A 17,003-nucleotide genomic window follows, 5' to 3' on the forward strand; every position below is an offset into this window, starting at 1 on the left:
GTCTCTCCCTGCCTGCCCCAACCCGCCCGCCCGCCCGCCCAACACAACACTAAACACAATAACCTGGCCTCATAATCTCTCATATGGAGAATGTTAAATGACACAATACACTGGCCGGCCCTTCTGTTCTGTTCCTGGAAATTCCACCGGACAGCCTTGGGAGCCGGTCCAGCAGTGATTCGATAGATACCCTCGTAATGTAATGTTTTAAATGGAGCTGTGACAAGTCAGTGTATCTCTTGGCAGACATCTTGGCCAGCTGTTTCATTAGTGCAGTAGATCAGCTCAGAAATAATGGAGCGTTTGATTACGCCGATGACACTGCCAGCTATGCACATACGGCATGTAGCTTTGTTACAGTGGATGGATGGCTGCATGCATGAATGGATATAGTGTTATTACCATACAGAATGAGTACAGTCCCTGTTGCTTTCAGCACACAATTCAATAGAACACGCTTAACTCACGAGTTGTTGTTCCTGAGTTTGACGTGCCCTCCAGGCTCCAGGATCTGGCCGTTCTTCAGCCAGGTGAGCTTTGGCACAGGGTCGCCCTGCGCCTGGCAGGTGAAGATAGCAGTGGTGCCCACCGGCCGGGAGATGGACTGGGGAGGCTGCACAAACTCTGCTGGGGCTGTGGGCAGACGCAGAGGAAAGACAGATAGTGGGCTACTTACTAACTGAATATAAAGTGCCTTGCTACATAGATACAGTAACTTGCTGACAGGGCCTTTCTCATTCCCCATACTATGCTGCACAACAACTATGTTTTTTCACTAGTGGTTTGAAAACATAAGCTACCAAGGTATATTGAAAAAGCAGGAAGCTCCCAGAGCCTTCTAGAGGGAAGGAAAAGAGGAGAGAGGAATGAAGGCGTATTATCCTGGGCTTAATCCAGCCTAATCACATTCATCAGAATTAGATGTGTGTGTGTGTGTGTGTGTGTGTGTGGGAGTCTGAGTCTGGCAGAGTCTGGCAAAACAATTATTAGCTGTGGATCAGATTCACGTCATCGGAACTGAGAAGAAGATCTGGGAACACAAAAGGAGGAGGAGAGGGAACAGGGAATCTATTCACAAATGCAGACTACCTATTATAGAACACAAACTGAGTAAAAGGCAATGCAGTGCAGATACAGTATCTTTCCCCCGAAAGTCTTTCAGTATGGCACACTACACAACTACTGACCTTCAGCCTCCAGCCAATGATCCCTCCCTCCCTCCCTAGGAGTCATTCTTTCCCTCCTCTCTTTGAGCTATGAGCCATGCTCTGTTTGCGCTAATTGACACAGAGGTACAGGTAATGCAAATCTCTATTACCTCTTAATTAAACAGTGTTTAGTTTCGCCTCAAATTTGTGATTACGCTCCTCCCGGATCTGATCCGAGCTGTTGGTTGGTATTGCTGTTGGGGTACTTATCTCCCCTCATTATTCATAGCTACCCGTATTATAAGTCATATCAATATTGTCATTTATGATAGGATGACTTGAATTATTTTCCTAATAACTAATTGGGAAGACAATTAAGACTGCAATTATGGATCATCTAGTCGTAATTTACAACGAGATCATTCCCACAATCTCACATTAGCAGGTTTATTTGCCTGTCAGCTATCCTTCTGGTTCTAATTTTTCTATCTATACTATCTTCCTGTAAACAAACCCTCCCCTTTCTAGTTATTTAGCATCCTCTATCTATACTATCTTCCTGTAAACAAACCCTCCCCTTTCTAGTTATTTAGCATCCTCTATCTATACTATCTTCCTGTAAACAAACCCTCCCTTTCTTTCTAGTTATTTAGCATCCTCTATCTATACTATCTTCCTGTAAATAAACCCTCCCCTTTCTAGTTCTAGTTATTTAGCATCCTCTATCTATACTATTTTCCTGTAAACAAACCCTGCCCTTTCCAGTTCTAGTTATTTAGCATCCTCTATCTATACTATCTTCCTGTAAACAAACCCTCCCCTTTCTAGTTCTGGTTATTTAGCATCCTCTATCTAAACTATCTTCCTTTAAACCAACCCTCCCCTTTCTTTACCTTTATTTAACTAGGCAAGTCAGTTAAGAACAAATTCTTATTTTCAATGACGGCCTAGGAACAGTGGGTTAACTGCCTGTTCAGGGGCAGAACGACAGATTTGTACCTTGTCAGCTCGGGGATTCGAACTTGCAACCTTTCGGTTACTAGTCCAACACTCTAACCACTAGGCTACCCTGCCGACCCTTTCTAGTTCTAGTTATTTAGCATCCTCTATCTTTTCCTTTTCTCATCTTAAGAGAAGAGGTGTTATGATGGTTTTCTAATCTCAGCTATCTCTATACTGTGTGTCACCCTGTCAGTAAAAATGTCGGGACCTGAAATTCACACCGTTCTAGGCACTGTGATATGATGAGGATTAGGTTGGCTTTATCCTCCTGTCCATCTCTCCCTCCATCTCACTTTTCATCTCTCCGTCTCCGTCTCCACCTTCATCTCTTTCTCTTTCTCTTTCTGTGTCCCTTTTCATCTCTCTCTCTCTCGATCTCTCTCTGTTTGCTCTATAGAGGCTATGTGTATGTGAGTACGGCCTGGAGGGAAGGGCTGGAGGGAGGCGGGGGGGTGGTGGGTCAGGGAGAGTATTGATGTGCAATTGTGGTGTGGGTCTGATCAGCACTCTTTCCCTCATTCCCTCTCTATCTTTCTCTCTCCCTCTTTCAATCCCCTCCTCTCTCTCTCTCCCTACTCTCTATTACTCTCTTCCCCCAATCTCACTTCTTCCCTCTCTCTCTCCCTCTCCCCCTAATCTCTCCCACTCTCTCTTCTTCTTTCTCTCTCTCTCCCTACTCTCTCTTTTTCCATTTCTCTCTCTCACCCCTCAGTTTCTCACTCTGAGGTAAATGAAGGGTAGTGCAGTGAGCAGAGGGCCGCTGTGCCAACCATCTGGCCAGGAAGATCACATCAATTCTCTTAAGAAACAGCCTACCTTACTCTGATCAAAACAGCCGGCCGGACGGCGGGAGGGAGTCACCTGTATGCTACTACTCTATACAGTCACTGAGGCCTTATCACCATAACAACCCTCTCATAGCAAGTCAGTCAGTCAGTCATATGGTTCCCGACTGTGAAATACATCCACTGCTGCCATGAGAATATGAAGCAATGCTGCTTGAAGGCTGTGTCCACAGCAAGGCTTTAGCCTTTTCGTTTCTTATCATAAAACACATGTATTGTATATCGCATCAGATCATTAGCTGAGGGCGCTTTCTAGTCTTCACTGATTGATAAAGAAACCATAGACATTGACACATAATCAACAGCATGGCTTTCTTCCAGAGCCTTCTATAGCAGGGCCTTGTCTAACAATGGACAGGAAGATTAAATGAAATATTGACTGGGAGCAGTATTGCTATTGGCTGGGGCCAAGGGCAGGGCCCTTTGGCTGATAAGCATGCGAGGCACACGCAGAATGCTTCCTGCTTGGTCAGAGGGCCCTACCCGCACTACTGACCACCTCCAATTGGTCAAATATGAGTAAGAAAATCACACAACGAATGAGACACACACACACATTTATTTGACTAACCTTGTGGGGACCTAAAATGTATTTCCATTCAAAATCACACACACACACACCAGCGGAGGCTGGAGGGAGGAGCTATAGGAGGACAGGCTCGTTGTAATGGCTGGAATGGAATAAATGGAATGATATCAAACACATCAAACATATGGAAACCGCACATTTAACTCCGTCCCAATAGTACCATTCCAGCCATTACAATGAGCCCGTCCTCTTATAGCTCCTCCCACCAGCCTCCACTGACACACACACACACACACACACACACACACACACACACACACACACACACACACACACACACACAGGCACACACACCATACTGAGTGTGTGTGTAAAGGCTCACCTTGGACCACCAGACGTCCCTGAGCGGTTCTGCGTACACGGGTCCCTGGTTTGTTGGCAGCGCAGACGTAGACGCCAGAGTGCTGGACCCCGACATCTGTGATCATCAGGTTCCCTGTACCCAGCACTTGGATGCCCTCCACACCTATCGGACGGCCATCTGAGGAGAGAGGACAGAGTAGAGGAGAGGAGGAGAAAAGAGAAGAGAAGAGGAGGAAGGGAGGGGAGGCGAGTAGGGAATAGGAGAGGAGATTAAATGAGGGAAGGGATAGAAATAAAGAGAGAGAGAGAGAGAGAGAGAGAGAGAGAGAGGAGGAGAGGAGTGAGATAGCAAATTAGCTGAGTTAGTTTAGAATATAAAAAAATATGCCCTTTAAATATACACAAAAAGGCTATAAAAAAGGCTATAAAAATACCAAGGGAGATAAATGATTGATTAAACATACTATAATGTACACAAAGGATTAAACGCTGGAGAAGAGGAGATGCTATTTTAGTTCGCCCCATACCGCTGCAAAACACATTTCACAGTAAATATCAGAGCAGTTCTCACAAGTGTGACAGAGCACGTCTTGTGGGAATCACCATATTCACTACAAAGGTGGCAAACGAGGCGAGTGTATTGGGCGAGGGCCATGGGCCACGCCGGCACAGCCAGTCACGCAGAGGAACTATGTTGCCATGACTCCATTGTGTGTTAGTGTGTGTGATTGTATGTGTGTGTGAGGGAGTCTGTTATACCTCCCCAGCCCCAACCTCCCCACCCTGCTCTTACAGGCTAGTGACACACACACACACGCACACACACACCCACCCACCCACCCACCCACATACACACACACACACCGGTTTGATCTCATGGTTTGACAACGCCCTCTACTGCCTTAGGCACACCATGCTTTAAATTGGGGAAATGCCCTCTGAGCAGGCAGAGCTACATGGATAAGCTAGGCTGCCACTCCCCTCTGTCCCTCCATCAAATACCCTGTCCTGCTCTCCATCTCTTCCTATTTCAATGGCCTTATACTGGGGGTAGGACCAACAAAGACATGGCACAGCCAAAGATATTTCAGTCCCTCTTTATATTTGTAACATCTGCGTCCTGTGTGTCCCGGCTTAGAGTGTTAAAGGGCTGTGCGGGGGACATGGCCGCAATGCTAAAAGCCTGCAGAGAAAGCAGACTGGCCATCCTCCTCTCCTCACATCTTCAAACAGACAGCTAGCAGACAGCTAGCAGACAGCTAGCCAGCCAGCCAGAGACTGGGGCCATATGGTCTGGCCCAGGCCTTTTATAGGAGGGCAACACACGTCTCCTCTGTGAACACTGTGTGCATCTGAGCAGAGCCACAACAAGGAAAGGGAGGGTCATTTGGAAACATTCCACAAAACCTGGACCCCGACAAGACAATGCACTGTGGGCTGAAGAGAAACATGAGAATGGAAAAAGGTGGACAGTACATCCAGAGTTCACGAGAATGCCTTGAAACAAAAATATACAAACCTCAGCCCTTTCCGTGTTTGTGTAGCTGCAACAAACAGCACCAGCAGTGGGCTGTAGGCTACAGGATTTTCAGTAGAACATAAAAATATACAAACCTCAGCCCTTTCCGTGTTTGTGTAGCTGCAACAAACAGCACCAGCAGTGGGCTGTAGGCTACAGGATTTTCAGTAGAACATAAAAATATACAAACCTCAGCCCTTTCCGTGTTCGTGTAGCTGCAACAAACAGCACCAACAGTGGGCTGTAGGCTACAGGATTTTCAGTAGAACATAGGAACCTATTATTCAGACGTATTTACAATCCAATTGAAACAGCCTGGTCAGCTAAGTCAGCCAGTGGAGTTTCCTATTGACTGTAGTAGAAGCTATGGCTAGTACAGTATAACTTAAACATGCTCCATGGTACTATTAAGTGCAAGCCTCAGGCTCTCAGCCTGACCCTCCCACTCCCAGCCCCAGTCCAGTGTCATAACTAAAGGGACTCAGCTAGGAGTGGCTAAACAACTGTGAACCATATAATGGGTGTTATTACCCCTCTACAATAAGCCTGACTCAAGTCGGGCTAGCTGCTGAGTGAACTGTAAAATCAACAGAGTTGGACACAGTTTACAGTTCCTCCTTGGCTACCTCTTATCTCTCCAGACACACTCTCTCTCACAGAAACTTGATTTCTCTCTCTCTCTCTTTCGATCTGTGTGTGTGTGTGTGTGTGTGTGTGTGTGTGTGCTGTCTGAATGGATGCAGCTATCTCTATGTCAGTCTGTAATGTAGTTAGTGTCAAAGCGTAGCCCAGAAAGCACCAGTGCTGATGAATGAAAAGCTCCAAACAAACTCTGGCATTAAGGAATGACTGATGTGAATCTATTAAATTAATTATGCAGCTTATTCCCACGCCTTCACTCCCTGTAATCTAATACACGGAAATCCAGAGGCGTCATGCCCACAAGGAGACGTGCCCCCTCAGATTTGTCCTGTTTTTACATTTTTCAGATGTTAAATTAATTACTCAACTTAATTGAGCCTGGGATGGGCAGGACTCACAGGAGGAATGTTTGTAAATGAATTTGATCAAGCTATGTAGCTTATTGATTCCTTCTTGATTAATAAATAAAACAAAACATTTGGTTGTTTCTCTGTAATACTAGCGACCAAGCAATTTTATGAAGTTGGCTTTAGCTAGCCAGCTAGATAGGTTCCCAGTCTCCCAACCTCATAATTAGCTACCGAGCCATTTCAAGTTATTAATCAAGATAGAGTAGCTTGTCTAACTATCTCTGCTGGCAAGCCTGCAGGCAAGGTTGCTAGACTTTAGAAAATACTAAAACAGTTTTAATTATTGGGTTATTGTACTATATACCGGTGTGGCAGTTGTAGTAAACTCATATGGCATAAAAGTTCTTAATGCTGCAATATATCACTTTTGGGCAACTTGACCGAATTCACATAGAAATGTGAGTAATAGATCTGTCATTCTCATCGAAAGCAAGTCTAAGAAGCGGTTGATCTGTTCTATGTGCGCTATTTCTATGCGTCCTGTTCTTAAGTTCCGTTTTTGCGGAACGGCGTATTGCTTTTGCCGTATTGTACACCAACTTCAAACAGCTGAAAATACAAAGATATATTTCACAGCGGTTTAGATTGTACAATGATTCTATACACTATGCATTGCTAGTTTTGTCACAAACTGAAATTGGGTGAACTATTCTAATTTTAGCAAACAGGAAATGGCAGAGCGAATTTTTTGGCATATTGCACCTTCAAAGAATCGATGTACATAATGAATTAAAATGACAACTGAAAAGCTAAAGCGGAATGCTGAAATGGTCCACCCACACAGACAGTGTGGTGAAGAAGTTGCAACAGTGCCTCTTCAACCTCAGGAGATTGAATAAATTTGACTTGGCCTCTAAGACCTTCACAAACTTTTACAGATGCACAATTGAGAGCATCCTGTCGGACTGTATCACCGCCTGGTGCGGCAACTGCACCGCCCGCAACCACAGGGCTCTCCAGAGGGTGGTGCGGTCTGCCCAACGTATCCCCGGGGGCACACTGCCTGCCCTCCAGGACACCTACAGCACCCGATGTCACAAAAAAAGATCCCAAAAAGATCTTCAAGGACATCAACCACCCAAGCCACGGCCTGTTCACCCTGCTATCATCCAGAAGGCGAGGTCAGTAAAGGTGCATCAAAGCTGGGACAGAGAGACTGAAAAACAGATTCTATCTCAAGGTCATCAGACTGGCTTGGGGGCAGTATTTCGACATCTGGATGAGAAGCGTGCCCAAAGTAAACTACCTGTTACTCAGGCCCAGAAGCTAGGATATGCATATAATTTGTAGATCTGGATAGAAAACACTCTAAAGTTTCCAAAACTGTTAAAATAATGTCTGTGAGTATAACATAACTGATATGGCAGGCGAAAACCTGAGGAAATTCCATCCAGGAAGTGGGATTTTTTTGATGTGGGTACTTTGCCTATAGAGTATCTAAATGGTTAAGACCCAGATTATAGTTCCCATGGCTTCCCACTAGATGTTAACAGTCTTTAGACATGGTTTCAGGCTTGTTTTCTGAAAAATGAAGAAGAATGAGACCATTCTCTCAGTGGACTGAGGAAGAACGCAGAGCTGGTTTTCTCACGTGACCGATTGTGCGCCCTTCCCTGTTTTTCCTTTCTATTGAATACGCTTTTGTCCGGTTGAAATATTATCGATTATTTAGACAATTGACAACCTGAGGAATAATTATAAACATAGTTTGACATGTTTCGACGAACTTTACCGGTACTATTAGGATGTATTCGTCTGCATGTTTTGACCGCCTTTGAGCCTGTGGATTACTGAACAAAATGCGCCAACAAAACTGAGTTTTTGGGATATAAAGAGGGACTTATCGAACAAAACAAACATTTATTGTGTAGCTGGGAATCTTGTGGCCGCAACCATATGAAGATATTCAAAGGTAAGTGATTAATTTTATCGCTATTTCTGACTTTTGTAATTCCTTTACTTGGTTGTAAAATGTTTGTATGCTTTTGTAAGCGGGGCGCTGTGCCCAGATAATCGCATGGTATGCTTTCGTCGTAAAGCCTTTTTGAAATCTGGATTAACAAGAAATGAATCTTTAAGCCGATGTATAACACTTGTATTTTTTATGAATGTTTATTATGACTATTTCTGTATTTTGAATTTGGTGCTCTGCAATTTCACTGGATGTTGTCGAGGTGGGTCGCTAGCGGAACGCCTGCGCCAGAAAGGTTAAATAGCCATCACTAGCAGGCTACCACCCGGTTACTTAATCCCGCAATTTAAAGGCTGCTGCCCTATGTACATAGACTAGAATCACTGGCCACTTTAATAATGTTTACATACTGCTTTACTCATCTCTTATGTATATACTGTATTCTATTCCACTGTATTTTAGTCAATGCCATTCCGACATTGCTCCTTATCTTAATGTGGATATATTTCTTAATTCCATTCTTTACTTTTAGATTTGTGTGTATTGTTGTGAATAGATATTACTACCCTGTTGGAGCTAGGAACACAAGCATTTCACTACACCCACAATAACATCTGGTAAATATGTGACCAATAAAATTTGATTTGATTTTAGATATTTTTTTTAACATAAAATTAGACATAATGATTATGGCTCTAGATGGTTTCATTTTTTTTACATTTTAAAACAGGTGTTTAACGTACTTTGTGCCCCCTCTAAAATAGTGGTTGCATGCTGCTGCTGAAATCCCATCCCGTCAGCATTTAATTACAGCAACATTGTGCAAGGCAATATCCACAATCTGATTATAGCTCCTCTCTGGTTGGGGAGGGGCTGCAATTTACATTTTGAACAGAAAATCAGATTGGATAATAGCTTAGAAAAACAAATATCTGATTCCAAAATTGGTAGCGGCAGAGTTTGAGTGATAGCCAAGAGGAACGTGTGAAGTGTGAGGGGCTGAATCCTGCCTGGGCTGAACACCTCTTAGCAATTATGGTGGATCTCCCACCGTGTGTCACTTACTCACTTTAGAGGTTCATCTCTACCAGGAGAGTAAAGAATACATTCATCAAAAAATAAGATTGTGTTTAGCCCCCAAAGACTCATATAGGCTGCAATCCCCTACTTCATTTGTACATAAGATGAATGTTCTATTAGACATGACGTAAAATAACATACTACACGTATGTACACAATGCAGAGACGAGCTAACCCAGACACACATACATACATGCACACTTCCGCAAACACACAAACATCAATGCACATGCACATCCACACAACTGCACGTGCGTACAAAAACACACACAAATCCACACTGGACAGCAGTAGCCTACTTAATCACTGTGCTGTACCACATTAGAAGCAGTCACTGAACACTCAATTTTTCCTCCCTTCATTTATATCAAGGTCAGCAAGATAATGTCTGGTAAATAGGCTTTCAACCATCTGCTGAACGCAGCATGCCATGACCAATTTCACACACAAAGCCGCCCTATCTTATTGTATCAGAATGTCCCATTTAACAGAATGTCCTCTTCAATCTCTGTATTTTGCCTGTGTGCTTTAGGTAAATGTATATATAATTCAGCTATACTACTATGGTGACATGTTTTTCTATCAGCTGCAATAGTGATGTATTTCAAGTCGGGTTTCGGATGATTGCAAACTAGACAAGCAATCTAACACGGAACCTTATGGAAGATAGAAGGGTCCTATAGCTCTCAAGGCCTGAGAGGCAGGGGGTTTAATGCCCGTGCAGCAACCCTGTAGGCTGCAGCTTTGATTGGATGTAAAAGAGAAAGCAGGGTTTTGGTCTTACCAAGCCTGCTCCATGACACGATGGGGCGGGGATATCCTGTAGCAACACATTCCAAGATGGCCGTCTGGTGAACGGTGAGAGTGAGGTTTTCAGGACCCACGAGGATCATGGGCTCTTTGTAAACAGAAGACTGGGAGACTGGGGGGAAGAGGGGGGGGGGGGGGGGGTGACGCAAGCGTAAGTGTGCGAGAGCTTTATGGATTGCAACATTTAATTGGATTTCACCGTTGCCCATCATCTCCAGCGCGAGCATCTTGGCGGTGAGGCTGTGTGAGATGATGCATGGCCACATATTTGTGCGGTGGGTGGGTATCCAGGGAAGGTGTGTATGTGTGTGTGTACATATGTATGTACGTAGGACTATTGAGACCTGAGACGGTGAGGCGAGCCCCGGCACTGTGCTTTACTCCTGCACTGTTGTGGGCCACACAGCAGAACACACCACTATCCTCCTGACGCAGACCGGTGATCTGCAGAACACCAGTGGGGAGCAGGGTATACCTGACAGAGAGAAGGAATGGGAGGAGGGTGGGAGAGAGAGAGGGTGGGGGAGGGAGGGCAGAGAGAGAAAGGGAAAGAGAGAAAAAAAGAGAGGGGGGAAGAGAGAGATAGAGGGAGAGAAAAAGAAAGAGAATCAAGGGAGTAGATCATTGTTTGCTTAATTAAGTGTGTTTACACACACAACGTAAACTCCATTTCAAACAGCTAGACAGACACAAGGGAGGCTACAGCACACTGGATACCAGGTGGTGAGGTTTGGCAGGGTAACAGTTAAGTGAAAGTTGTGAAGCTGCTACAGTGAATTTGCTTCTAGACAAGACAGATTTTTGTGTGCAGGTACAGTGGACCTACAGTAGTTGGTAGGGACAGCTGAGGTGATTAACACAGAGGAACCCTACTTTACTGTACCTCTCATCCTTAGTGTCCACGGAGCGGCCATCTTTCTCCCAGCTGATGGCAGGCTCAGGCAGGCCGTGAATCTGGCACTGGAACCGCCCAACGCCCGCCTCCTCCGCACGCACTGACCGCGGCTGGACATGGAACTCTGCCATCGCTGGAGAGAGGGGAGATGCAGCGGTCAATTCAATGTTTGAAAACCTACGCAACATTTTCTTTTTTTCCAGAGCATCTTTCATATATTGCTGCCATGTACAGTAACAGTGTACTACTGTCCTAAACTCAGTGGCACACCAACCCAGTTAATCATAACCAATTACCAGGGAGGTATTACTTACAGTTTATTCGTCTTTTTATACCCATTCCCGCACTGGAAGGCAATTAACTTAATGTAAAAAAAAAAAGATTTTAAAAAAGGAAATAACGGCTCCATCTTTCAGTGGAATGAGTCATAATCCAGTGGCTTTATCTAAAGCAACACTGGGCAGCTCTTAACCTTGAGCAGACACATTGCGATAAAATGAACCAAATGAGCAGAAGAGACAGCAGTCTGACTAGGGCAGGGAGCTGCCATGTGGTTAGGTAATTACCTGTGTTCTGCTGTCAGCAATCACTGTACAGGAAACCCTAGTGATCATTACCCCTAGTACTAGGGGAAAGCCTCTGTTTGGATAATCTGGCCCTCATCAGTGACACAGTAAATGAAAGGTTCCTAGTTAGCCGTGACACTGAGTAAATCAGAGGCTCCTAGTTAGCTTCGGATCATACCCTATTTTTTATTTTACCTTTATTTAACTAGGCAAGTCAGTTAAGAACAAATTCTTATTTTCAATGACAGCCTAGGATCAGTGGGTTAACTGCCTTGTTCAAGAGTAGAACAACAGATTTTTACCTTGTCAGCCTAGGCTGACAGATTTTCACCTTGTCAGGGATTTGATTTTGCAACCTTTCAGTTACTAGTCCAATGCTCTAACCACTAGGCTACCTGCCGCCCCTATGCTATGCTAACAAACACAGCTGGGCTCAGAGAGAGAGAGAGACCGCTGACAACAAAGAGTAAAGAGTAAACACTGAACCACTGTAGTGAGTGCTCCATCAGGTGGGGAGGGACATTTATATACATACAGTAGGGTTCTGGGGGAGAGTAATGACAGTGTGAGTGGCCAGGCCAGGGCTGGAGATGTACTGTAGTGCTGTGGCCAAACAACGGACAATCAGCCAGATAGTCAGCCAGGCACCTTGCTTCCTGACCTAGATCAAGTAAGTCCAATTAGCTCCCTTACTGTGCCCAGTGATTAAACAGTATGGTCAAATAGAGGAAGGGGACAGGTGAGAGAGGACAGTGATGTAGGGAAGTAAAGGGCCAGGTGGGAGAGGACAGTGATGTAGGGAAGGAAAGGGCCAGGTGGAAGAGGACTGTGATGTAGGGGAGGAAGGGGCATTTGAAATAACGCTATAATTTCACAAAATGTTACAACAACAGAGAGCACGTGGTTGTTCTCAGGGTGCTATTCTAACAGCAGCCTAGGCTAATAACAGACTAAGCTAACAGTAGCCTAGGCTAACAGCAGACTAAGCTAACAGCAGACTAGGCTAACAGCAGACTAAGCTAACACTGGCCTAGGCTAACAGCAGACTAGGCTAACAACAGATTAAGCTAACAGCTGCCTAGGCTAACAGCAGACTAAGCTAACAGCTGCCTAGGCTAACAGCTGCCTAGGCAAACAGCAGACTAGGCTAACAGCAGACTAAGCTAACAGCTGCCTAGGCTAACAGCAGACTAAGCTAACAGCTGCCTAGGCTAACAGCTGCCTAGGCTAACAGCAGACTAGGCTAACAGCCGACTAAGCTAACAGTAGCCTAGGCTAACAGCAGAAGTGAAGGAGAAGTCTGATGTTCGCCATCATTCTGTTCAACTGATTATGTTAACAAAAACGTTTTCTGGTGAGTGTTTTGCATTGATTTAGTGTCAGTCTTGTGGACCGCCTGTAGGTTAATCACTATTTGAATGCGGGGGAAATAGCACACCGTTGTCTGGGCTACATGCGCTAGGATAGTAGAATGCATTTTCATGTAAAACGCAACCCATAACCCATTGCCCATGAGAGAGAAAATGAGCTTAAAATAAAAAAATCACTTTGTGCGTCCTCAGAACTGTAGACTACATTTCCAGTGTGCAACTGTAAACAATGCACTGTCAAAGCCACGTGAGGACTGAAACAGCAGTAGCTGAATGCACCGTACATAAACACTACATTCTAAAGTTTGTTGTTTTATTAAATTAAGCATTTCAAATGTCATGGTATATCCTTGTGAGTAACAATATAACATGGACAATTTAATTTAATTTAAACAACTCTTTTTAAATAGGCGACCCAAAAATCTACAAAAAAAGAATAATGTCATAGGTGTTTGAATACTCAGTATTCAGATATCCGGATATTTGATTAACCGTGCTCATCCCTAATGTAGGGTAGACGTTACTCACATGGATATAGGAGAATAGTATGAGAAGTGATGCATATAATGTATAGCCTAGATTGCATCATATAGGATCCATTCCAATTCCATCTGATTGAATGATTATACAGTGATGTAGCCTACTGTATAGTGCTTTCAAAAATGCTACAGGGTGAGATTCAACATCAAAACCTTTGAAGGTCTCCTGTATCCTCATGCGCTTCAAAGACCCCAATACAACCTTACTTAATGGAACTGACAGTCCAGTCTGGCTCACTCCAATTGTTAACACATACTGTATCAGTGTGAAGCAAACCTCCCCAGAATGACAACACACATAGTCACAGTGAATTTGTTGACCTCCATAGGTGTAAATTGACATTTGGGGCGATCTCGCTTTATACATGTAAAATATATGTTTTTTTAATTTCACCTTTATTTAACCAGGTAGGCCAGTTGAGAACAAGTTCTCATTTACAACTGCGACCTGGCCAAGATGAAGCAAAGCAGTGCGACAAAAACACCAACACAGAGTTACACATGGGATAAACAAATGTACAGTCAGTAACACAATAGAACATCTGTATACAGTGTGTGCAAATGAAGTAACGAGATAAGACAATAAATAGGCCATAGTGGCAAAGTAATTACAATTTAGCAATTAACACTGGAGTGATATATGTGCAGATGAGGATGTGCAAGTAGAAATACTGGTGTGCAAAAGAGCAGAAAAATAAATAAATAAATATATATACTGTATATATATGGAGATGAGGTAGGTAGTTGGTTGGATGGGCTATTTACAGATGGGCTGTGTACAGCTGCAGCGATCGGTAAGCTGCTCTGACAGCCAATGCTTGAAGTTAGTGAGGGAGATATAAGTCTCCAACTTCAGTGATTTTTCCAATTCATTCCAGTCATTGGCAGTAGAGAACTGGAAGGAAAGGTGGCCAAATTAGGTGTTGGCTTTGTGGATGACAGTGAAATATACCTGCTGGAGTGTGTGCTACGGGTGGGTGCTGCTATGGTGACCAGTGAGCTGAGATAAGGCGGAGCTTTACCTAGCAAAGACTTATAAATGACCTGGAGCCAGTGGGTTTGGCGCCGAATATGTAGCGAGGACCAGCCAATGAGAGCATACAGGTCGCAATGGTGGGTAGTATATGGGGCTTTGGTGACAAAATGGATGGCATTATGATAGACTGCATCCAATTTGTAAATAACATCGCCGAAGTCAAGGATCGGCAGGATTCAGTTTTACGAGGGTATGTTTGGCAGCATGAGTGAAGTTGCGAAATAGGAAGCCAATTCTATATTTAATGTTGGATTGGAGATTTTTTTTGAAACCTTAATTTAACTAGGCAAGTCAGTTATGAACAAATCCTTATTTTCAATGACAGAATGGCAGAACAACAGATTTGTACCTTGTCAGTTCGGGGATTTGAACTTGCAACCTTTCGGTTACTAGTTCAATGCTCTAACCACTAGGCTACGCTGCTGATGCTTAATATGAGTCTGGAAGGAGAGTTTACAGTCTAGCCAGACACCTAGGTATTTATAGTTGTCCACATATTCTAAGTCAGAACCGTCCAGAGTAGTGATGCTAGGCGGGCAGGCAGGTGCGGGCAGCGATCGGTTGAAGAGCATGCATTTAGTTTCACTAGCATTGGAGGCCACGGAAGGAGTGTTGTATGGCATTAAAGTTTGTTTGGAGGATTGTTAACAGTGTCCAAAGAAGGACCAGATGTATACAGAATGGTGTCGTCTGCGTAGAGGTGGATCAAAGAATCACCCGCAGCAAGAGCGACATCGTTGATATACAGTGGGGCAAATATTTATTTAGTCAGCCACCAATTGTGCAAGTTCTCCCACTCATCATAGGTACACTTCAACTATGACAGACAAAATGAGAGAAAAAAAATCCAGAAAATCACATTGTAGGATTTTTTATGAATTTATTTGCAAATTATGGTGGAAAATAAGTATTTGGTCACCTACAAACAAGCAAGATTTCTGTCTCTCACAGACCTGTAACTTCTTCTTTAAGAGGCTCCTCTGTCCTCCACTCAGTACCTGTAATAATGGCACCTGTTTGAACTTGTTATCAGTATAAAAGACACCTGTCCACAACCTCAAACAGTCACACTCCAAACTCCACTATGGCCAAGACCAAAGAGCTGTCAAAGGATACCAGAAACAAAATTGTAGACCTTCACCAGGCTGGGAAGACTGAAACTGCAATAGGTAAGCAGCTTGGTTTGAAGAAATCAACTGTGGGAGCAATTATTAGGAAATGGAAGACATACAAGACCACTGATAATCTCCCTCGATCTGCTGCTCCACGCAACATCTCACCCCGTGGGGTCAAAATGATCACAAGAACGGTGAGCAAAAATCCCAGAACCACACGGGGGGACCTAGTGAATGACCTGCAGAGAGCTGGGACCAAAGTAACAAAGCCTACCATCAGTAACATACTACGCCGCCAGGGACTCAAATCCTGCAGTGCCAGACGTGTCCCCCTGCTTAAGCCAGTACATGTCCAGGCCCGTCTGAAGTTTGCTAGAGAGCATTTGGATGATCCAGAAGAAGAGATATCGTGAGATTTTGAGTGAAAACCTCCTTCCATCAGCAAGGGCATTGAAGATGAAACGTGGCTGGGTCTTTCAGCATGACAATGATCCCAAACACACTGCCCGGGCAACGAAGGAGTGGCTTCGTAAGAAGCATTTCAAGGTTCTGGAGTGGCCTAGCCAGTCTCCAGATCTCAACCCCATAGAAAATCTGTGGAGGGAGTTGAAAGTCCGTGTTGCCCAGCAACAGCCCCAAAACATCACTGCTCTAGAGGAGATCTGCATGGAGGATTGGGCCAAAATACCAGCAACAGTGTGTGAAAACCTTGTGAAGACTTACAGAAAACATTTGACCTCTGTCATTGCCAACAAAGGGTATATAACAAAGTATTGAGATAAACTTTTGTTATTGACCAAATACTTATTTTCCACCATAATTTGCAAATAAATTCATTAAAAATCATACAATGTGATTTTTTTTCCTTCTCATTTTGTCTGTCATAGTTGAAGTGTACCTATGATGAAAATTACAGGCCTCTCTCATCTTTTTAAGTGGGAGAACTTGCACAATTGGTGGCTGGCTAAATACTTTTTTGCACCACTGTATACAGAGAAAAGAGTTGGCCCGAGAATTGAACCCTGTGGCACCCCCATAGAGACTGCCAGAGGTCCGGACAACAGGCCCTCCGATTTGACACACTGAACTCTATCCGAGAAGTAGTTAGTGAACCAGGCAAGGCAGTCATTAGAGAAACCAAGGCTGTTGAGTCTGCCGATAAGAATACGGTGATTGACAGAGTTGAAAGCCTTGGCTAGGTAGATGAAAAGACGGCTGCACA

General features: G+C 44.1%; 1 protein-coding gene across 1 annotated transcript in view; it reads right to left on the minus strand.

Moving 5' to 3' along the window:
- LOC115112527 (immunoglobulin superfamily DCC subclass member 3-like) overlaps positions 1-17,003 on the minus strand; it is a 51,009-nt gene that overhangs the window by 23,537 nt on the left and 10,469 nt on the right. Inside the window, exons 4-8 of the mRNA XM_065011156.1 lie at positions 11,144-11,288; positions 10,605-10,735; positions 10,235-10,372; positions 3,907-4,065; positions 468-633 (exon numbers count right to left, since the gene is read on the minus strand). Of these exons, the coding sequence (XP_064867228.1) occupies positions 468-633; positions 3,907-4,065; positions 10,235-10,372; positions 10,605-10,735; positions 11,144-11,288 (739 nt within the window). The remainder of the gene's footprint in view (positions 1-467; positions 634-3,906; positions 4,066-10,234; positions 10,373-10,604; positions 10,736-11,143; positions 11,289-17,003) is intronic.

This window comes from Oncorhynchus nerka, linkage group LG27, assembly GCF_034236695.1.
Source record: "Oncorhynchus nerka isolate Pitt River linkage group LG27, Oner_Uvic_2.0, whole genome shotgun sequence".
NCBI lineage: Eukaryota > Metazoa > Chordata > Actinopteri > Salmoniformes > Salmonidae > Oncorhynchus > Oncorhynchus nerka.